This window comes from Ambystoma mexicanum, chromosome 5q (assembly GCF_040938575.1).
Source record: "Ambystoma mexicanum isolate Mex_15411 chromosome 5q, UKY_AmexF1_1, whole genome shotgun sequence".
Classification (NCBI taxonomy): Eukaryota; Metazoa; Chordata; class Amphibia; order Caudata; family Ambystomatidae; genus Ambystoma; species Ambystoma mexicanum.
In genome coordinates, this window is record NC_090933.1 from 1,358,895,865 (window position 1) to 1,358,919,541 (window position 23,677).

Genomic DNA, 23,677 nt, shown 5'->3' on the forward strand with positions numbered 1-23,677 from the left:
ACAGTTCCGAGGGCAGGGAAAAACTAGATTGCAGTGCTTTTTGTTGAGGTTGCATATCAGAAGTGCCTTGATCCCTGTGTGAATGCCTACTTTCCAGGTGTGATATGTGAGAAGCACCTGAGGTTTTGAGTCGGGAGACGAAACCTCTTGCTTGTAGTGTGAGCTTGCATTGACTGTTGCAGCATCTATGTTAGCCGTGCACTCCCACATGCACCGGAGGTGCTGACGAGAGGTACGAAGCAGAGAGGAAACTTTGTGCCAAACGACATCTGCTGCATAGCTGAGCCGTCGAACCATAGAGAGAGAGCAGGCATTAAGCAGGACCTGAAAGGTGGGTCAGAGAAGCTACAGAAGCCGTTGAAGCACTGGTGAGCCCATAGCAAAAGGTTTGGGCACTGGGTGGGAGAAGGCATTCCAAAGCACAAGTGAGAGGTGAATCCCTACGGCTTGCTACGTGGCTAATGTTCCTAGTCCCACTACTTGGGCAAGAAGGAAAATACAAGTACCCCAAATGAAAAGAGGAACTTGGGGAAGCAAAATACCACCTTGGTTCCGAAGCTAGACTGTTGTGTTGAAAGTCCTGGCAGCAGAGTACACCAGGCGAATGGCAAGTCTGTGTCTTGCCCCCATAAAGTTGAAATTGAAAGTCCTGTCAGGAGAGTATACCAGGCAAGCTAGAGAATAGAAGAAAAACAGGAAGGAAGAGCAATACATATTCTTGAAAAGAACTGTGCAACAGATCTGGCAGGGAGTATACCAGGTGTCGTGTGAGTCTGGAACCTGTATCCAAGTTGTGGCATTCTAAAGAGGGAATCCAAAGGAAGATTCATACCCTTACGATTTTGAACTGCATTCCATGAGGAGAAAACCTGGGGAAGGTCATTTCCCTGGGAGTTCATTACACCAAGAAGAGGGAGTTATCCTCTTGGTCTACAGGAATGTGCGTATTCTTTTTTTTAAACGTTTTACTTTGTTGAAAAGAAACTCGGGGAAGGGAACCATCCCTTGGAACTGTGAACATTGTCCATTGATTATTTGTGAACTTTTTCAACCCAAAGACATTACCCTTAGCACCTTATAATTATTTTTGGTGTGAGGGGGCGAGGATAGAATTTTGGACACAGGACATTTTTGCTTTGGACATCTTGACAGCTGACAAACCCTTCATTTTATGGTTGAGCTAGGGAAATACCTCCTAGATTAGAGACAGTGAGGTCTCTCCCAAACCCCATTATTATTTCAATAAAAGTTTGTATCCACAAACATAAGTCTTCTGTGTCCGCATCTCATTCCTGGTTCCTCACAGAGCCCATATAGGTCTCGCAAAAAGTCTACCAGCCCTCTTACATTGGCGAGTAGTTATTATGAAGTGCGAGTATCATTTGCACGATACTCCACCTTGCTGGTGAGTATGGGTATGTAAGAAACTTATTTTTCATTTATTGCAAATACAGGTTTTACTATACATGCTTGACAGCATTGCAGCAAATAAGAAGTGTGCTCATGGTGACATGCAACATTTTACAAAAAGCACTGGTAATAATTTTGTCCCCAGCCACCTTGGGCCAAGTGCATTTCTCTTAGGTTGAGCATGTAAACTAATGAACTCGCCCTGCAGGTCTAGTGGGATTGTTAAGGATTTGCAAGGCCTTCCATACAGACTTTTGAAATTGTGCCCTCAGAGTTGCACTCAGGCAGTTGTCAGCGGCCAAAGCCATCATTTGTACCAGTTGGCAATGCTGGGGATTGTTTTATAGGCACAGTCCTGTTGCAGTGCTTGGCAGGCCTTGCAGTAGTGGGGAGTCCAACCTGTTAGACCAATAGGCTGCAGTTTCTTTCGCCAGTTAAAGTAGCATTGATATTGCTCTTCGTGTGTGTCTAGGAATTTCAGATGAGCTGCCAGCTCCTTGGCACTGGGGAAGTCGTTAACATGGATGAAGGCATCAGCAGGAACAAATTGCTCATAGTTTTCCCGCGTTGGGCCGAGGACTACGGGGACAGTCCCAGACATCAGTGCATTGTTCCAGAGCTTCTCAGTGAAATAGTCCTTGTTGAGAGAGTTCTCAAAGGCCAGGTAGAACTTGTACTGGGAGATTGTGGGTTGCAATAGTTTGTAGGGCAGAGGCTTGTTTCTACCTCCAAACATATCAATACTGATGTAGTTCTTCAGCTGATTGTAATATGCCACTCTTGCCAAGGTAGAATCCCAGTTACTGACCACCCAAGCCACCAGCTTAGTCTTGGTTGGGATGCTGAAGTTTTGAGGAGTAATAGCTTTTTCAATCCAGCCGTAGGGGAAGAAAATGTCTGAGTCAACCCTGTAGCTCATGGTCAGGTTGATGAGGTTGTCCATTAAATGGAGGTTGGGGCTGTGCCTCGGGGACTCCAGGTTGAACCAGATCCAGTGCTGGTTGTATGGTCTCGGCTCCCGGGGAAGCATTGCTTTAGTGCTGCAGACATCGCGGTGATGGATAATTACGGCATCTGCGCGGCTGTAGCAGTCCCTCTCTGCCGTGAAATTGCAGCCAAATATTTCATAATCTGCTGCACACCGATCTAACGGAAATCTTTCTCCAAAAGGCCAGGACCAGAGTAGGATGACCACCTCTCTACTCATACCTCTATGGTCCCCATCTCCTGCAGAGTGTGTGCTCGTCATCTCTACTTTCGGGCACATCATCAGAGTTCTTCCTTTCGAGGATTGATGGATAAAGAAGAATATGCAGAAGCTGGTCAGAAATGAGACAAGGACGTAAAGGACTATGGTTTTCCAAAAAGATGCCGCCTGCGTCTTGGAGTCCATGTCAGAGGCTGGAGAGGAGAGAACACAAGGACATCTGGTTATTTACAGCTTTGCACCAGAGGGAGAACAAAGAAGAAACTATGAAAGAAGTTTCCAACAGAAAGCAATAGAGAAACATATGAAACAGGCAGCAACTAATTTAGACCACAAAATGCAAACATACACAGACAATGACTAAAATGTAAGTGTATAAAGATTGGCTCCTGTTGATGTGACGGCAATCATGCACAAATGGCTGATACACTTTGTAGGTTTGTGTAAAAAAGTGCTAGAAGTAGAAAGTGCTTGAGGTAGTTGGGAGGAGCTTATATTGTTTACAGTTTCTCCCCTATAACAGAGTCTGACTACTCAAAAGCAAACATTAATCTATTCAAATGTATTAGAAAAAGCAAGTTGCTTAAACATCTTGCTTTGCACCCACCCAACCTTAGGGTTTAGGAGACAGGACAGAAACTGTGAGTAGTCGTAATACTACTCCAAATGTGGAAGCCCCCAGGGGTTCTTCATGGATTAGAAGTTGGTGCAACTAATAGTAACCCAAAGAGAGAAACATCAGAGATGTCGTGTCCAGAAAGGACATGGTTAACGGAGCGTGACGAGAAGGCTCGTCACAGGGAAATGGACAAATCAAAGAGGCAAACTCGGGCATGCGCAGGGGGGTTAATGCCGCCAGCGGACTGTGCATTAAGATACAGAATAAAGAGAAGACGTGTTTCCCTCTACCTCAGTGTCAGTCATCTCTGGCACGCTTTTCTCTCGGCGAAATCACACCACCTGGTAACACTATACTCAACAGAACTACCAATCTGGAAGGGGATTTTGCTGACAAGATATCAGGCCTTTTAGACATAGGGGATCAACAGGTGCTGGGACGGAGATGGGAAAGATGGCTTTGGAGATTTCAGAACTATATGGCAGCTTATGACGAACATGTCCCAGCCAAGTTTGCCAGGAGATGACTCATAAATCTGGCTGGAGATGAAGTTGAGGATCTATCCCTACCTTCCCGTCTGAAGAGGTAAAGACATGTGAGAGGCTCAAAGAAGCACTGAGCACGTATTTCGACCCTCAGTGCAACATAGACCATGAGAGACATCTTTTCAACACAACTTGTCAAATAACGGCAGAGTCCATGGACGTTTTTGTGACTCGACTATGCAAGTTGGTAGCCCATTGTGGAGGTTATCCACCTTCAGGAAAAAGCTGCTCCTTGAGTCTCTCCCCCTCGTCCCTATCCTACAGATGGCGAGAACGGAAGCCAGAGCAGATTCCCAGGCGACGGAGGTAGAAACAAGCAAATGGCCGTGAGGGAGCAAGCCTAACAGATCAGCCAAGGTGGAAGAGGCAATAACTCTGTTAATACGCCCTCAAGAAGGTATGTTGCAACAGGAAGATGCTACAGATGTCACTTACCATCCACTTGAGGAAGACGTAAGATGCCCTGCATTTGGACATAAATGCACCAACTGCGGAAGGGAAAATCACATGGCAAGAGTATGCAATGCACCACTGAGTCGAATGCAAGAAATTAGTGCCGTGGGTGCCATCTGGTGATTCCTCCCTCTGTCCCTCCTCACCTTGTTCTTCAGAATAACTCCCTGTTATTTCTCTGCAGATGCCCGCCAAAAAGACGGTGAAACCTGATTTACCGCGCAAAGTAAAACACAAGACAGATTTTAACAAAAAGAAATGGTGAATGAACCCGACCGAAGCCAAAAGAAAGAGTATTTGGTCAAGTGGGTTAATGTTCGAGGCTAATATGATAGCCTGGAACAATTCCAGGTTTATATAGTATAATCGCGGTAGAAAAGTTAGGGTAGATACCACTGCCACCAGCCAAGTCTAAATGTTAAAAGAGAAAAACAAAGCTCAGAGAGGCACAGACAAAAAGGGATAAGAATTAACCCTTTCCAAAACTCCATGTAAGATGGGGTGTACTGGGTCTGTTGTTAAAAGTGACTATGTAAAGTTAATGGCAACTTTACCCTTTTCTGGGGGACAGGAGTCAGCCCCAGAAAAATGGAGTCGGTGGGAAGTCTCAAAGACGACCCTGTGTTTACTTCACTGAAGGTGCTGTGTAACACAAAAAGAGTGGGGCTACTGAAGTGGTGTACTCCAGAGTCCACAATCACAAAAACAGTTGAAATAAACATGGCAAAACATTGGTAAGAGTGCGAAAAAGGCTCACACTCTCACCAAGTGGAAAAAATAAACTCCAGAAATCCAGCAAAGCTGCTGGGGGTCTCACTAGGTGAGCGAAATTAGCCATAGAATGAGAATTCTCCCTAACACTTGCCCTCCCCCCCGAGACTAAGGGACAGGAGGATTTAATCCACTCCTGGATGGATCTCATACCTCTAATTGGTTATAAACATCCTGGAGAGACCATCAGCATTTTGGTAGTGACTTCCTGTTCTGTGTTCAATGGGAAAATCAAATCCTTGCAGGAAGATTGACCATCTGAGTAGTTTGGGGGTTTCCCCTTTCATTTGCATCAGCCATCTCAAGGGTTGGTGGTCAGTCTGAATAATGAAGGTAGATTCATACAAGTATGGTCTTAACCTCTTCAGTGACCACACAATAGCAAAACATTCACGTTCTATTGTTGCCCACCTTGTCTCAGGATCCTTTAACTTTCTGCTGATAAAACAAATGGTGTGTTCCCTACCTTTCTCATCCAGTTGACTAACGACTGCACCTATACCTATATTAGAAGCATCTGTTTGTACAATGAAGGGTTGGTGGTAGTCAGGAGCTCTTAGGACTGGTGCTTGACAAAGGGCTTTTTTCAGACCTTCAAAGGCTTGATTGCACTCCTCATTCCACCTGAACTTTTTAGGGAATTTGGGAACGTAGATGACATTCAAGGGAGAAGCTATGGTCCCACAGTTCTCTATGAAGTTCCTGTCATACCCAGTGGGACCTAAGAAGGCTCTCACTTGGGTTTGAGTAGTAGGGCTGGCCCAGTTCTGTACAGCTTGTACTTTGCTAGGCAATGGCCTTATTTCACCTCCTCCTACCTCATGTCCAAGGTAGACCACAGTGCTATAATCAATTTGACATTTACTTGCTTTTATGGTCAGATGGGCCTGTTCAAGAGCCTGTAAAATATGACCTAGGTGTTCAATATGTTCTTTCCATGTAGGGCTGAACACTGCAATGTCATCCAAGTATGCCATGCAGAAGTCCTCCATCCCATTCAGAACTTTATTGACCATCCTCTGAAATGTAGCAGGTGCATTCTTTAATCCAAAAGGCATTACCTTAAATTGGCAGAGGCCAGCTGGGGTGGAGAATGCAGTATTCTCCTTGGCATGGTCTGTCAGGGCTATTTGCAAATAGCCTGACGTTAGGTCAAATGTGCTGAGGTACTTGGCTGCACCAAGTTTGTCCACCACTTCATCTGTCCTAGGCAAAGGATGGGCATCAGTCTTGGTGAATGCATTTAGAGCTCTGTAGTCCATGCAGAATCTCAACTCCTTGGATCCTGCCTTTGGTACAAGCACAACTGGGCTAGACCAGGGACTAGTAGAGGGTTCTATAACTCTGAGATCAAGCATCTTGTTGACCTCATTCCTTATATGGGTTCTTACATTGTCTGATATTCTGTACCCCCTGCTTTTCACAGGCAAACAGTCACCAGTGAGGATATCATGCTGGCCCCAAGGGGTCAGGCGTGGTGAGAGTGAGAACAGGGAGGTAAACAGATTTAACAGTAATTTGCACTCATCCTGCTGGTCAGATGTGAGACTGGAAGAAATATTAACTCGTTCCACTTGCTCATCTAAAGGTAATCCTCTGAGGAGGTCAGGCAGAGGTTCACTCTCCTCCTCCTCCTGGGCTGAAGCTAGGAGCAATGCTCCTATGTCAGGTCTAGAGACATAAGCCTTTAAATGGTTGGTGTGAAAGACTCTAGGAACCTCCTTAGGATTGCCTAAGTTCACCAGATAGTTCACCTCTCCAAGTTTACCCACAACTTTGAGAGGTCCTATCCATTTGTCCTGTAAGGCCCTCTGCCTTGTAGGTACCATAACAAGAACAAGCTGGTCTTGAGTAAACTCAACTATGTTATCCTTCTGGTCATACCAATGCTTGACCAGAGCTTGACCAGTCTTCAAGTTATCACTTGCTTTTGCCATCATGTGTGACATTCTCCTCCAGAGACCTATCACATAGTCAGTCACTCTGACTGGCTTGGGGGAAGGAGCACTCTCCAACCCCTCCTTGATCAGGGCCAATGGACCTCTGACTGGATGGCCATAGAGAAGTTCAAAGAGACTGTAACCTACTGCCTCCTGAGGGACTTCTCTATATGGAAAGAGAAGGCATGGCAGTAGAAGGTCCCACTTTCTTTTAAGGGATTCCTCTAAAGCACCCATCAAGCTCTTCATAGTTTTGTAAAACCTCTCCACCAATCCATTGGTTTGGGGATGGTAGGCAGTAGAGAACTTGTAGGTGACTCCACAGGTTTTCCACATGGCTTGCATGTAGTGGGACATAAAATCGGATCCCCTGTCAGAGATCACCTCCTTAGGAAAACCTACTCTGGTAAAAATACCAAGTAGTGCCTTAGCAACAGCCTGAGCCGTAACAGTCCTCATTGGTATTGCTTCAGGATACCTAGTAGCATGGTCTACTACAACCAGGATAAACCTGTTACCTGAAGATGTGGGAGGGTCAAGAGGACCAACAATATCAATCCCAACCCTCTCAAAAGGGACTCCCCCCACTGGGAAAGGCACCAAGGGTGCCACATTCTTGGCTCCACCCTTGCCAGAGGTTCGGCAAGTGTTACAGCTCCTATAGAATTTGTCGACGTCTGAACCCATCATAGGCCAATAGAAGTAGAGAGAGAGCCTTTCCTTCGTCTTCTTAAAACTTAAGTGACCAGCCAAAGGTAACTTGTGGGCTAACTGTAGGAACTGGAGTCGGTTCACTAGAGGTACTACAAGTCTTTTGCAGTCCCCAGGGGTTGACTCAGTCGGTTCACTGTAGAAGAGGCCATCTTCCCAGTGCAACCTATACTTTCCAAGCTCTTTCCCATCGAGATGCGAAGCTGCCTGTAGGCGAAGACCTTCAAGAGTAGGACACTCTCTTTGTCCTCTGCTGAAGTCTGCCCTGTTGGATCCACCTTCTGCCAGTAAACACTGCAGCTCAGGATGTTCAACAGGTTCAAGATCTCCCAGAGAGTAAGATCCTCTTCTAGATCTGATTCCTCCGTATCTAGTTGAACCATATAGGGTTGAACCTCACACTCAGCCTCAGTTGGTGGAGGAGTCACAGAGATGACTTTGGACAGTCTTGGAGATGTCCTTCTGGGCACAGGGATACTTGCTGGTTTCTTGCTGGCAGACTTGGGTTTCCCCTTTTTCTCTTTATGTCCTGAAATAGCAGTAAGTAACTCTGTAGACTTGGGGTGATAGTTTCTTCTATCAAATCCCCAGGAGAGCCTCTCAAGGTTCTCTCCCTAGCATACCTTGTGAGCACCTGCTTCCTTTTCCTGGGTATCCTGGGGGTACTGGACATAACTCCAAGAGTGTTAAGGTCATTACCCAACAGGACCCTCCCAGGTACATTATTTTGCACACTTACAGGTATTCTGACAGTCATGTCATTACATTGGATGAGTGCTGGTAACTGGGGAACCATTTGCACAGGGCCTCCAGCTAACTTGGTTAGGTGTTTGGATGCTTTAGCAACATCCTCCATCTTGAAAATACATTCATCAACCACAATTATGCTGGCTCCAGTGTCTCTGGTGGCAGGGGTCTCCTGACCATTCACAAGAACACTATATTTATAATACTCTTTAGTATTATCTGGGATTGATTTGTAGACATCTAAGTTCTGTTGTTCCCAAAGACCAAAGGACACTAAAGAAATGCTAGCTGAGACTCTCATGGGCTCAACAGCTAGTAACTGAAAGTTTCCACTGGCTATAGGTACTTAATCCACCTGGGTGAAGGCTAAGGAGATATTGTGGACCCCTGAAGGTTTACCCTTGCATCTGGGATCCCCTTTCACATGGTCAGTTGACCCACAAGCAAAACATTTTCCAAATGCTTTAATGAATGGGGGTTTGTTCTGACCTCCATCTGCTTTGTGACCAGATGGTACACTATCCTGATTCGGTTTTCCTTGTGGCTTACCCTGGTTATGTTTGTGGCCCTCTTTTGGATTGGAATTATTGGAATTGTCTTTGTTGTCTTTCTTTGGCTCCTTTCCATCATCCTTTTTCTGAGAGGCCCCAGAATCCTTATGAGTAGCCCTGTTGGCCACCCACAAGTCAGCAGCCTTAGCTAACTTCTTAGGATCTATCTCCTTTGAATCAGCCAAGTGCTGTCTAAGCTCAGGAGAGCAGACATCAAAAATAGACTCCAACATTACAAGATTCCTCAGACCTTCATAAGTGTTTACTTTGTAACCCTTAACCCAACCATCTAAGTTTTTCAAACATTCACACACCCAGTTAGCCCAAGGGGTACATCATGCTTTTTGAAGGTCCTAAACCTCTTAAGGTACTCGGAAGGGGTCTCACACTCATAATCCTGCTTAACCTCCTCCCCCAACTCCATTACAGCATCACTTGCAACAGGGGGAAGCCTAGAGAAAAGCCTGGGAATCAGCTGATTCCCTGAGATACCTTGAATCCCATGATTGTACTCAAACATTGCTAACCAATCCAAAACATCAAAGATTAGTCTCATACATACCAATAATTTCCTTTGGCATACGGGGTCTCTTACAGCTGGAAGACCTAGAAGACTCTGGGAGAGAAACATTTTCTAAAGACAATTTCTTCATTTCTCTGAGCCTTCATTCTTGATGTTCCATGGCAGTATGTGCATCAATACGTTTCATTTCTAATTCACGTCCCATTTTCTCCACAGCAATACACTCAGGAGTGAGTGTAGGACCTGTGGGGGACCCTGTGAACAGAGCTTGTGCTTTCTGAGCAGGGAGAGGAGTTGTAGGGTTACCAAACAAGGACTCATCTACTTCTTCCAAATCAACACTCTCAGAATCAGAAACATCACTATCCACATTGGCTGGAGGGGTGGGGGGGGGGGGGGTAGGCCCTTCTGACCCACTCTCCAGACTTTGTTTTCCCATTAATTTTGCAGCTAGTTCAGATTTCTTTCCTTTACCAGAGAGATTCTTTTCCCTACACATGGCTCTCAGAACTCAGCAGTATAGTTTAGGAGACCCTCTCCACTGTAGTTTTCCATATTTTACATGATTTTTCAGTTAACAGAATTAGTGGTGTTTAGCCTTGTGGTTAATTGACCCAAGGTAATAGCAGCACTCTAAGTGTAATCACCATACTTAAAAATCCCACCGCTGTACACCAGTGTTAGGCAGAATCCTGTGCAGTGCCCTTAGGGACCACTTCACACAATTCAGACTACAAGTGGCAATACAAGTTCACCTTTGGTACAAACCTGTACTACACTGTTAACGTGGTAGCAGTAGCGGAGCAGCCAGACATACCTCAAGAGCAAATGAGCAGTAGTAGAGATTACACAAAGGACCACAATTACTGTGACTCAAGCAAACACTGACTCAAGGTTTTTGGTTAAAAAGTAAAAGTACATTTATTTTTGACCATCTGTTTGTAAAACACTTCACTTCTATTAAATTAAAACCACACGTAAAATACACTACACACAACCAATTCACTTTGGATACAGCAACTCAAGGTAAGTACCTTACGATTTGACGGACCAGTGTTGTGAAACAAAAGACATTACCGAGAATACATATGCGATCACTTTTTGACAGTAATGACAGTTTGGTCTTACTAAAGATAAGCATACCCACGGGAAGAAATGTTACTGGGGTAAAAACACACTTAGCACCTGAGTTAACCAAATAGAATTGGGAGCAAAAATCATCAGCAATACTTTTGTCAAGGCAGACAGAATCAGAACACACTTTCTAACCCGAAGATAAAAGTCAAAAGGCCTGCTCCATTGTTAGGTGGAACAGGGTCTCTGTTGTCGAGGATCACACAGTCAGATAGCTCACGATTCAAGGATGCCAGGAGTACTTGGTTATTGTCAAAAGAGGAAGCAAAAGTTATAAGAGGGAAGGAAGATAAGGACAAGCCTTTGGTGAGGAGAACAAGGGGTTCACCCTAGTTCCTCGAAGTCGGACACTGTACCTTATTCTTTGATGAAGCTGGTGCCACAGCAGCTGCTCCTGGTAGTTTCCTGCAGACTCACAGTTCCTGGCTCTTCAGTCGTGGAGACAAGAAGGAGGATGTCTGGAGTGAGCTACACTTTGCAGGAATGAGGCCAGAAGCAGCGACGGTGAATAAAAGGTGCGCTCCTTTCAAACAGTAGAGGCTCTTCAGATGTCTAGCCGCACCACTACAGCAGTGTGCAGCGATTTCGACCACGAAGAGGATCCTCTGGCTGTGGAAGATGAGCTGGTCGACCCCACAGGCTCAAGGGAAGAAGATTCCGGACTGGATCTTCTCTGGTCGTCGAAGGGTAGATAGCTCCGGAATGCAGCAGGGCTTCACCGGGACTGTTTAGTTGCAGCAGCCGTCTTCTTCACCACTTCTCGTCGGTTCCTTGTAGTTCCAGTGACGACTCTGACTTCCAGCCCAAGAGTCCTGCCTTGTATGCGAAAATCCCCCATTCACACAGCCTGACTGTCAATCACGCAGCAGGGGGGATGTCTGGCTCGGACAACCACCTGAGCCAATCATGGCAAAGTGCGACTTGGATTTCCTAGGATACCCTGTGCAGGGGGTGACTACACCTCTCCCTCACATTCAGCCCACTTAGACACCCAAGCGCCAAGAGGAGGGCTTCTCTGCAGAAGCCTGCCAAAAAGACTATGAACAAAGAAGGCAATCCTGATTTGCAGTGCAAAGTAAAACACACAAAGGACTTTAACAAAAAGAAATGGCGAATAAATCCGACCAGAGCCAAAAGAAAGAGTAATTGGTCAAGCGGGTTTATGTTCGAGGCTAATATAATAGCCTGGAACAATACCACGTTTCTATAGTATAATCGCGGTAGAAAAGTTAGGGTAGATACCACTGCCACCAGCCAAGTCTAAATGTTAAAAGAGCAAAACAAAGCTCAGAGAGGCACAGACAAAAAGGGATAGGAATTAACCCTTTCCAATACTCCATGTAAGATGGGGTGTACTGGGTCTGTAGTTAAAAGTAACTATATAAAGTTAATGGCAACTTTACCTTTTTCTGGGGGACAGGAGTCAGCCCCAGAAAAATGGAGTTGGTGGGAAGTCTCAAAGACGATCCTGTGTTTACTGCAATGAAGGTGCTGTGTAACACGCAAAGAGTGGGGGTTCTAAAGTCGTGTACTCCAGAGTCCACAATCACAAAAACAGTTCAAATACACATGGCAAAACATTGGTAAGAGTGGGAAAAAGGCTCACACTCTCACGAAGTGGAAAAATAAACTCCAGAAATCCAATAAAGCTGCTGGGGGACTCACTAGGTGAGGGAAACTAGCCATAGAATGAGAATTCTCCCTAACAACTGTCAATTATGCCTTTGGACTTAGTCCTTGAGAGTGTTTTTTACTCTGATAAAATTAGGGAGTGAGAAGCACAGTCTGCCTTCATGCGCAGGTGTGACTGTCTCGTTCATCCAACTGCATTCTTCCACGTGACTAGAGACCATAAAATCAAAACTTTTCGTGCATTTAATATTCTTTCTTACCAGCCCTCTGACGTCTTCCTTGTTATGTTCATTTCTTTGGAACAGGAGGTTTGTTCTTTCACACATATTTGTATCCAAAGTCAGTTTACTCCAGTTTCGATAAGACCTTGGCTTCTTGGCTCGCTCAGCCTTGCCTTTCACTGATACTCTGCTTGTAATTCAATGTCTGCTTTTTAACTGCGACACACTGAACTGAGGCCTTTTTGCTAATGTCCAACCTGCTATAATACGTTTAGTGGAAACATCCATAATTCTCTCATTCCTATGTATGTATACTTTGGCGCTTGCCGTAATCCATTTACAATAAGCTTAGAGCTAGCTTCACAATTACTTTGCTCCATTCGTTTCTTCTGCATCTGTACATGTGTAAAATGATTTGATATCTTCATCTGTTTCTGTGGCATACATTTCTTCACCTTGAGCCCCATGTTGTGATGCAGTAACGGAACAAAATTGCCCGGCCCTGGCTCGGGAGCTGTGATTGCTGGAAATGTCTTTCCTGTATGATCCCTGTCTGTTCTGACTTGCCCTTGGCTGAGTCCTCTGTTTGTTTGCCGGGGAGGGTTCGTTGGGCCCTGGGTGCTTTGAACGGTGACTGCATTGTGTGAACCCCGGTCCTCTCGGGCATACCGATCTACCATATATTTGTGACAATGTTAACTTGGGAATAGCCGGAAGCAAAAACATTCCAAAAATGTCTTTTATTTAATTTATATTTTAATCCTGCTTGCATTCCGTTAGATGACTTTATAGTTGAATTGTTGTATTTGATATAAGGTGGAACCCCTGAAGAAGGAGCGCCCATAATTATCCTAGAGACTTTAACTCTGAATGTCGGACAGGGTATCTGTCTCTCGTAAAAAGCAGGCCAGGGGTCCATTATTGAGACAAGAGTTAGAAGCATGGGCTTTGGCTCCCATTAACGATAGTGTGCAGGGAGATATTCCCCAAGAATTCACTTGGTACAACAGTTATTGGAGGTCTACCCTTGACTATATTTTTGTTTCCTAGGACTTAAACCTTAGAGAGGTTCATTACAAATATTACAATCAACTTCAAGTGATCACTGTATCTTGGTAAACTCGGCTCCAATAAAAAGACCGGTCACAAATGCAGTGGTGGAATTAAAAGTGGAGATAAACCCAAGGAATTAAACCGTAGTGTGGGGCCAAAAGTTCCCAACTTTACTCAATGGGGCAATTAGGCCTGAGCATAACAGCGCAGATAAAGGTCTATGTAACCCTATGGAATTCAAACCTATTATTCGATCTATCCGGGGTGAATTAACAACCCCAAAGATGCTGGCGAAAAGGGTTAATGGTCAAACTCACAAACATGTCTTTGATTGCGAGGTCCAAAAAGCGTAATAAAGAACTAGGCTTCAACTTAATAATATTAAAAAGAACGAGGCAGCCACTAACGACAGAGATGAAAATCTTGAAGACCAAATAAAAATATTGGAAACAAGGCCACCATTTTTTGATAGTCATTAACGATGCTGAAAGGATGATGTAGAGCTGTGTTTTGGGAAACCCTACTGATACATTTTGACATTTGATTAAATCAGATGGAATGGACGCCTTTTCCCCAAACTCAGCCGATAACAGAGGATTACCCACTTTAAGGAGCTATATACGGTAGTTGAACCTGAAGACACAGTGGGATATAGTTGTAATAGCTGCACATGTACTATTATCTGGCACAGTGATGATATTGTAAATCTAATGAAATGGAGCAAAAAATCGAATGTGTCAGGCCCAGGCAGTTTATCAACCATGACATTAAAATCTGATAAGCTTTTGTGTTCCAATGTCCTTTCTGCACTGGATGGTAACAGTTTGCTGTCCCAAGTGATTCCATCGTCTTGGGAATTGTCAGCTTTGATTTTGGTGTTCAAGGGAGTGTGGGGGGCGGGGACAGATTCTGCCCTTTAAACTATAGACCAATCTCATTACTGGATGCAACGAATACAATATTTGCTAAAATGTTATTAACTGATTTGCAAATTTGGGCTTTAAATTAAAACTATTTGGATACTTACCAAGCAGATTTTAAGAAGGATGTTGGCACAGCAATAAATAGCTTTGCAGTTTATTTGTTGGACAGTTGGGCGTGGGAACAGGGAAGATCAGTGTACCTCGCCCTTTTAGACATAATTAGGGCATTTGACGGTGTGAATCATGCAATGCTTTGGAACGAGGTGTACTCGTGGCCCAATTGCATTGATCAGTATTTTAGTCGCCCTGCTTAAGGAAACAAAAATAAAAGTGAGGCTCCATTCCCAGGGAACATGTACCAAGTGGATAAACACAAACTGCGGCCTGGGCCAAGGGTCTGCCGTGGCCCCCTTTTCATAGAATATTGTGTAACCACCAAAATATTGCCAAAACATTGCTACTGTAAAAATAAAACTCTAAAGGGGAGTTCGAGAGCAGTGTATGGCTTTAATGCTTGGCTATGAAATGGACGAAGCACCAGCTGGGCCTTCGCTCTCTCACCCACGTGCTGCTGCCGGGGAGCTGTGCACGCTACCTAAGTAAACGCAAAATGACTGCATTTAACTATATGCCAGTTAGATGTTCATGTATATGCACCAATGCTTTCTTAAAGTTGAAATCCTGTCGGACTATGTTTAAGCGGCGGACTGATCCCTGTGTTCCTTTATGTAGTGTCCGGAGGCAGAAGTAGTGCCTCATTAACTCACATCATATGCAAGGGTGCAGTATCTTCAGGAAGGGTTGAGGACCTGGAGGGTGCATACTCTTCAGGAAGGTTTGGGGGTTTTCAAGTGTGCGGAATCTTCTGGATGAGCTGGGTATCTGCAAGGGTGCATAATATTCAGTAATGGTTAGGGGTCTGCAAGGGTGCAGAATAGGGTTGGGGGTCTGCGAGAGTGCAGAATCTTTAAGAAGGGTTGGGGGTCTGCAAGGGTACAGAATCTTCAGGAAGGGTTGGATATCTGTAAGGGTGCTGAATCTTCAGGAAGGGTTGGGGGTCTGCAAGGGTGCTGAAGGGTTGGGGGTCTGCAAGGGTGCTGAATCTTCAGGAAGGGTTGGGGGTCTGCAAGGGTTCTGAATCTTCAGGAAGGGTTGTAGGCCTGCAAGGGTGCTGAATCTTCAGGAAGGGTTGGGGGCCTGCAAGGGTGCAGAATCTTCAGGAAGGGTTGGGGGTCTGCAAGGGTGCTGAAGGGTTGGGGGTCTGCAAGGGTGCTGAATCTTCAGGAAGGGTTGGGGGTCTGCAAGGGTGCTGAATCTTCAGGAAGGGTTGGGGGTCTGCAAGGGTTCTGAATCTTCATGAAGGGTTGGGGGTCTGCAAGGGTGCAGAATCTTCAGGAAGGGTTGGGGGTTTGTACGGGTGCTGAATCTTCAGGAGGGGGTGGGGAAGGGTTGGGGTCTGTACGGGTGCTGAATCTTCAGGAAGGGTTGGGGAAGGGTTGGGGGTCTGCAAGGGTGCAGAATAGGGTTGGGGTTCTGCAAGAGTGCAGAATCTTTAGGAAGGGTCGGGGGTCTGCAAGGGTGCAGAATCTTCGGGAAGGTTTGAGGGCCTGCAAGGGTGCAGAATCTTCAGGAAGGGTTGGGGGCCTGCAAGGGTGCTGAATCTTCATGAAGGGTTGGGGGTCTGCAAGGGTGCAGAATCTTCAGGAAGGGTTGGGTATCTGCAAGGGTGCAGAATATTCAGGAATGGTTGGGGGTTTGTACGGGTGCTGAATCTTCAGGAGGGGTTGGGGAAGGGTTGGGGGTCTGTACGGGTGCAGAATCTTCAGGAAGGGTTGGGGAAGGGTTGGGGGTCTGCAAGGGTGCAGAATAGGGTTGGGGGTCTGCAAGAGTGCAGGATATTTAGGAAGGGTCGGGGGTCTGCAAGGGTGCAGAATCTTCGGGAAGATTTGAGGGCCTGCAAGGGTGCAGAATCTTCAGGAAGGGTTGAGGGCCTGCACGGGTGCAGAATCTTCAGGACGGGTTGGGGACCTGCAAGGGTGCAGAATCTTCAGGAAGGGTTGGGGGCCTGCAAGGGAGCAGAATCTTCGGGAAGGTTTGAGGGCCTGCAAGGGTGCAGAATCTTCAGGAAGGGTTGAGGGCCTGCAAGGGTGCAGAATCTTCAGGACGGGTTGGGGACCTGCAAGGGTGCAGAATCTTCAGGAAGGGTTGGGGGCCTGCAAGGGTGCAGAATCTTCAGGAAGGGTTGGGGGCCTGCAAGGGTGCAGAATCTTCAGGAAGAGTTGGGGGTCGACAAGTGTGCCGAAACTTCAGGAGGGTTGAGGGTCTGCAAGGGTGCATTACTTTATATCTTTCTGCATGGTTCTCAGCAAATGTTGATCCATGATAGCTCAGAACAAACAATATCGCTAAACAGAGTTTACATGAATGCATGAATAGATTAGCTCATGCTAACCATAAAAAATGCAGATTGACAGCACAGCAACGCAGGGCATCCCACCACACCTTCAGGCCTGGGGGGGCGCAGAAATGCAGGCATCCAACCGATCCTTCAGGGCTGGGAGGCACGGCAATGCAGGGCATCCCACCCCTCCATTAGGGCTGGGGGGGCACAGCAATACAGGGCATCCCACTGCTACTTCAGGGCTGGGAGGGCACAGCAATGAAGGACACCCTAATGCTCCTTCAGGGCTGGGAGGGCACAGCAATGCAGGGCATACCACCGCTACTTCAGGTCTAGGGGGCATGGCAATGCAGGGCACACCACCGCTCCTTTAGGGCTGGGGGGCACAGCAATGAAGGACACCCTAATGCTCCTTCAGGGCTGGGGGGCATGGCAGTGCAGGGCATCCCACCGCTCCTTCAGGGCTGGGGGGCACTGCAAGGCAGGGCATCCCACCTCTCCTTCAGGGCTGGGGGCACAGCAATGCAGGGCATCCTGACGCTCCTTCAGGGCTGGGGGGCACGGCAATGCAGGGCACCCCACCCCTCCTTCAGGACTGGGGGGCACGGCAGTGCAGGGCATCCCACCGCTCCTTCAGGGCTGGCAATGCAGGGCAACCGAACGCTCCTTCAGGGCTAGGGGCATGGCAGTGCAGGGCATCCCACCCTCCTTCAGGGTTGGTGGGCACGGCAATGCAGGGTATCCCACCCCTCCTTCAGAGCTGGGGGACACGGCAATGCAGGACATCCTACCACTCCTTCAGGGCTGGGGGCACAGCAATGCAGGGCATTTCACTGCTCCTTCAGGGCTGGGGTGGCATGGCAATGCAGGGCATCCCACCCCTCCTTCAGGGTTGGTGGGCACGGCAATGCAGGGCATCCCATCCCTCCCTCAGGGCTGGGGGGGTCATGGCGGTACTGCTGGTCCTTGTGAAAAGGTCCCAGCTTTCAATCCTTGTTTAGGTCAATAACATGCCACAGTCCGTGAGCAAATGAGCCAATCAGCTCTCTCTCTCTGGCGGGCGTTATTACTTTTTAAATAACATTGAATCGCAGCTGATGGTTAAATATTTACATAATTAGTTCCGATTAGACGCCCAGCCTCGAGGAACGCCCAGGGAGAGTGAGATTCAGACCTTAACTCCCATCGGCTTGGCGTGTCATTGTGTGTCATGAAGGGTGCCGTTAAAGCTCATACAGAACTGGCAGTGGGGGGGGGGCAGAGATGCTGCACGGGGACGGAGCTGCAGGTGAAGCTGTAGCGCTTCCATTCCATGGCACCTTTTTTATTTTTTCCCAAGAGGGGATCACGCCCCTATGGGGCGTATCTGTTTGCGAGTTTTCTTTCAGGAACGCAGTGTGAACATTGAAAGGGGAGCCACTGCGCGCCTTCCTTTTTTTGAGACACTTGCGCACCGAGCAGGTTGGCACTCAACACTTGCGCACCGAGCATGATGGCTTCGACACTGCGCACCGAGCATGATGGCACTCAACACTTGCACACCGAGCAGGTTGGCACTCAACACTTGCGCACTGAGCATGATGGCTCTCGACACTTGCGCACCGAGCATGATGGCATTCAACACTTGCGCACCGAGCATGATGGCTTCGACACTGCGCACCGAGCATGATGGCTTCGACACTGCGCACCGAGCATGATGGCACTCAACACTTGCACACCGAGCAGGTTGGCACTCAACACTTGCGCACTGAGCATGATGGCTCTCGACACTTGCGCACCGAGCATGATGGCACTCAACACTTGCGCACCGAGCATGATGGCTTCGACACTGCGCACCGAGCATGATGGCTTCGACACTGCGCACCGAGCATGATGGCACTCAACACTTGCACGCCGAGCAGGTTGGCACATAACACTTGCGCACTGAGCATTATGCCACTCGACACTTGCGCACCGAGCATGATGGCACTCGACACTTAATCAGGGCTAGAAACGGCTCCATCATAATCCCAATGTACTCCTACTCCTGTTTTACCTCCGTCTTTTTTTTATCTTTCGTTTTGCTATGTTTTTGCCTCTTTTCCACTGAGATGTCTCTGACCCTTTTTAGATTTGGCTGTAAGCTGGGGCTCAAGCGCCACTTCTAAGCCAAAGCTCTTGGCACAGGAAGAAACCATGGGGAGGAGAGGAGGCAGCTTGTGGGTGTTCTTTGTGAGTGCACCCTCTCCGTGCCCATGGCCTCCACACCCCCCAGGATCTCTTTCGCAAATGCGAGCATCTGAAATTGCACAATAACATCAACACGATTAAAGGGGGTCTACATACCTAGGTGGGCTGTTTCCATCATTTGCTAATCAGCGTTGAATGCTGCAGCTGGTCGAATACACAGGGGAGGTCTGCACCTGCCTCCCACGTGATCTCCCAAACTATAGGCCCCCACCACCCCGCACTTACCAGTGACCCCCCTCTGGCTGGCAGTGGCAGAGTTCAGCAGCTCTGGGACTGGTGGCAGCAAGTCCCGGGCACCAGGGACTTGGGAAGGAGCGAGCAGCTGCACCCAGTGGAACAGGAAGCAGAAGGAAGTAGCCTCCCGGGAGGGCAGGAGACCTGGCACCTCCCTGACTGAACCACCGGTGGTTGCCCTGTGTGGGGTGAAGCCCAAGGCTTATTGCTGCTGTGCTTCTGCCTGCCCCCTTAGCATGCATGGGCCACAAGAGTCCCTTAGGCAGCCCGTGTCCTCGTCCCTGGCAGCTCGTCTGCAGAGCTGTGCCTGGCGGAGGCTGAAGGCCTGTCGAGGGCGTAACGAAGATGTCTTCTTATGTGTCATTAGTTAAGTGTTCTTGCACACGGCCCTCCTTCTAATAACCTTGGCCTGGCTGGGCGTAGCTCTGTAAATACGCATTGGCAAATAGTTTGGGCGTTTGCATTTAGAGGGTGCAAGGAGGAGAGTGCAAAGGAGGATACGAGAAGGGGTGCAAGGGAATGAGAAGGGGAATACAGCAAGGGAGGAAGCCAGAGGGCGCCATCGATGATGAGCAAGAGAATGAGAGGGGGGATAGAGTGAGGGAGGAAGCCATTTATAGAGGGGGCCGATGATTAGCAAGAGGAAATATGAGAGAGAAAGGGTGAGAGTTAGAGGGTAAGAAATAAAGCGAGAGTGTGAGAGGAAGGAGAAGAGGAGCTAAAGAGAGGGACTAGGGCGGGTGGGCTGAGAGAAGGGTTGGTGGGGTAGAGATAGTTGGGTCATGGTGGGTGGGGGGTAAACAGAGAATGGGGTAAGGTGGGTGGGTGTGGTTAGAGAGTGTGGGTGATTGGGGTAGAGAGAGTGGTTGTAGGGTGGTTCCAGCAGAGAGGCTGCGGTATGGTGAGTGGGGGTAGAGAGAGTCAGGTTAGGGTGAGTGGGGGTAGAGAGAGTGGGGGTAATGAGGGTGGGTGTGGTTAGAGTGGGTGAGCAGTTGAGGTAGAGAGAGTTGAGGTAGGGTGCGAGAGTGGGGTATAGAGAGTGGGGGTAGAGTCATGGGTAGGGGTAGGGAGAGTGGTGGCAGGGTGGGGTGAAAAGAGTCAGAGGTATAGACAGGGTAGGGCCTGAAAAGTCAAGGGCCACCTGAAATCTTTAAATGCCCACTCAGCAGTGCTGTGTGGGCCTTTACAGATATTAATGTCACAGCAGTGAGCCAAATTACATTATCTTCAGGCCCCACCTGTTAGACACTCCTGACTATACCCCTGGAGAAAGTAGGGGTTCAGTGAGGGGTGGAGTATGATAGGGTTGGGTGGCTTTGTGGGGTTAGAGAGAGTGAGGTAGGGTCAGATGGTAGGGTGGGGTAGGGAGAGTGGGGGTGGAGCATGTTTGAGTAGGGTGGATGGGTGTTGTTAGAGAGAATGCTGGGGTTAGATAGTTGGCTGGGGTAGAGAGGGTGGGTTTAGAGTGGGTGGGTGGTAAGTGAGGATGGGTGTAGGGTGGGTGAGGATAGAGTTGGTGCGAAAGGGTTGCAGTTGCCTAGGTGGGTGAGGGTAGAGAGGGTGGAGATTGGGTAGGTGGGGGTAGAGAGGGTTAGGGTCAGAGGGTGGGGTGAGTGGGAGGGTGTAGGGTGCTGTGTAAGGGTAGAGAGAGTGGGGTAGGGTGGGTGGGGGTAGAGAGGGAGTGTTGGGGTACAGAGGGTTGGTGTCGGGTGGGTTTGTGGGTGGGACTAGAGATAGAGAGAGGGAGTGTTGGGTAGCTGAGGCTAGAGAGAGTGGGGTAGGGTCGATGTTAGTACACATGGTATGGATTGTGTGGGTAGGGGTAGGGGTAGATATGGTAGGGTGACAGGGTTTGGGTAGGTTGAGTGTGTGGGGGTAGAGAGAGTGGGGGTGGGGTGCTGCTGTTAGTAATTGGGTACAAAACCATGAAGAACAAAAAAGCCTTGGGTGGACTTGCGAATCCTAGCCCAAAATAGCCCAAACAAAAAAAAAAAACAACCAGCACAAGTAATGGGGGTTGGGTGGGTCAGGGTAGACAGTGTGGGAGTGGGGTGTGTGGGGGTAGATAAAGTGGAAGTGGGTGAGTGGGGTAGAGAGAGTAGGGCTGGGGGTAGAGATATTGATATTGAAATTTTATTTCTATCGCGCACGTACACAAGTGTTTCAGAGCTCGACAAGGCAAGGGAGGGGAACGGGAGAACAAAACAGCAATCTTACTAGGCCCAGTGATATTGAGAACGTGCAAGTGCATGGGAGAGGGGGAGGGGAAAGTGCATGGAATTGGGGAGAAGTGGAAAGTGCGGAGCAAAGGAGAAACAGATAAATGATAATAAATAAATAAATAAATAATAAAGGAAACAAACAGTGGTAGTGCAGCCATCAATTGGCAAGTGCTGGGTTTAAGGCAGCAGACATGGCAGGCCTGATAAGTGCAGGAAGAAAAAAGGGGGGACTATATGGGTACAGATACAGACCCCAGTTCAAGGGGTGGCCCTGAGGCATTTCAGGAGGGTGGCATGGTGAGCAGGTACCTGGGCCCGGAGGACAGAGGGTGGCCAGATGCACAGTGCCAAGAGAAAACAGATCAGCAGGGGAGAGGGAGAGCGAAGGCAGAAGCCAAGAGGAAGGTCTTAAGGTGCTTCCGGAACCAGAGGTGTTTCTCCTCAAGTTTTAGAGTGGCAGGGAGGCTGTTCCAGAGGGAGGCCCCAGCCAAAGACAGAGATCTACCCCCAGCCCATTTCTTTGAAAAACTTCTGACCCTGAGGGGGTTAGAGGTAGAGGTGCGAAAAGCTCGAGAGGGGAGGTATGTGCAGAGGGATAGCTGAAGGTATTTTGGACCCATGCTCCAGAAATCCTTGTGGACAATGCAGTGGGTGTTGAATTTAATCCTTGCAACCACTGGGAGCCAATGGAGAGATTTTAGAGCTGGAGAGATAGGATCAGTGCTTTAAGTGTGCCGGGGCCTGCCAGGGCCGGGCCCCGGCAGTCTCCAAAAAGTGAAGCTGAGCCGGGGCCCTGCGGGGCCCCCCAGCCCCACCACGCCATGGCAGGACGCATTATCCCGCCGCGGCCGCAGCCGCAATGAGAGATGCGCCCGCCAGTTTAACGTCAGGCAAGCTGACAGAAGTGCCAGCCAGCCACAGCGTCGCTGTGACTGGCTGGCACTTCCGTCAGTCTCTGTAACTTTCTCTGATGACCCCTCATCTGAGGGGCCATCAGAGGAAGCTACAGTCCCTTAGTTCCCCTCGCCAGGTCACTGACCCTCAGCGAACCCGCGGGCTCCATGATCTAATATGTAGATTAGATGACGGAGCCCGCGGGTTCGCAGAGAGTGAAAGACGCCTCGGGGTCAGTGCTCTGAGCAGAGATCACTGAGCCCGAGGCGCCTTTCTCCTTTGGCAAGGCTTTATAAAAGATGCCTTCAACTGTGTACGTTTAAGCCATCTTTTATACACGTAGAAATATTTCTATGTTTATAACAGATGGCTTGAATCGTACACAATTCAAAGCAACTTTTATAAAGCTTTGTCGATGGACAAAGCCACCTTGGGTTTTGTCCGTCCTCAACGCTTTATAAAAGATGCCTACGTTTCAAGCCATCTTTTATAAACATAGACATATGTTACAAATGTCTATGTTTATAAAAGGCAGCTTGAATAGTACACAAACCATAGTAAGGTAAGCACACAAGTGTGCGTAACTTACTATGGTGTGTGTACTTTCAAGCCACCTTTTATAAACATAGAAATATGTAACATTGCTATGAATATAAAAGAAGGCTTGAAAAATACACAAACCATAGTAGTACACAAACAAATATATAAATGCTCAAATACATTTATTTATTTGTTTGCGCACCTTACTATGATTTGTGCACTTTTAGGCCACGCCCACAATGGAGGCCACGCCTACAAACGAGGGCCCCCCCTCAATTTCTTACCCCACTTAAAGCACTGGATACGATCCCAGGGCTTGAGGCCAAGGACAAGTCTCGCTATCCTGTTCCGTGATTAGTTAGGGTGACGGAGAGGAGAGGCAGGTAGATTTAGAAAGAGGCTGTTAAAATAGTCCAACCTAGAGAGAACCAGAGTTTGGGAGACCATGAGCTTTTGTGGGAAGGAGAGGAAAGGCAGAGTATCTCTGTGGAGGAGCAGTAGGAAGTTTGACTTTTTAGAGACATCAGAGATTTGGTCGGAGAAGGTAAGTGTGGAGTCAAAGATGACCCCGAGGTTCTTAGCCTCGCAGGTGAGCGTAGGAGGAGGGCCAAGGGAGGCCGGCCAAAGAGTGACGGGAAAGGATGGTGAAGGTGTGCCAATGAGGAGGATCTCTGTCTTGCTAGCATTTAGAAAAAGATCATTGGCGGCACACCAATC

The 23,677-nt window shown here is 47.9% G+C and overlaps 1 protein-coding gene across 1 annotated transcript; it reads right to left on the minus strand.

The window, feature by feature from the left end:
- Nucleotides 1-1,420: 1,420 nt before the first annotated feature.
- Nucleotides 1,421-19,599, minus strand: LOC138498148 (4-galactosyl-N-acetylglucosaminide 3-alpha-L-fucosyltransferase FUT6-like). Its single transcript, XM_069622027.1, has 2 exons — nt 19,296-19,599; nt 1,421-2,811 (listed from the first exon to the last, which is right to left on the minus strand). Exon 2 carries the CDS (start codon nt 2,801-2,803, stop codon nt 1,718-1,720), a length of 1,086 nt encoding a protein of 361 aa, XP_069478128.1. The 5' UTR covers nt 2,804-2,811; nt 19,296-19,599; the 3' UTR covers nt 1,421-1,717.
- Nucleotides 19,600-23,677: the final 4,078 nt, after the last annotated feature.

Bases quoted from the DNA above. Each gene is read 5' to 3' on its own strand.
- LOC138498148 (XM_069622027.1), bottom strand. From the start codon at position 2,803: ATGGACTCCAAGACGCAGGCGGCATCTTTTTGGAAAACCATAGTCCTT.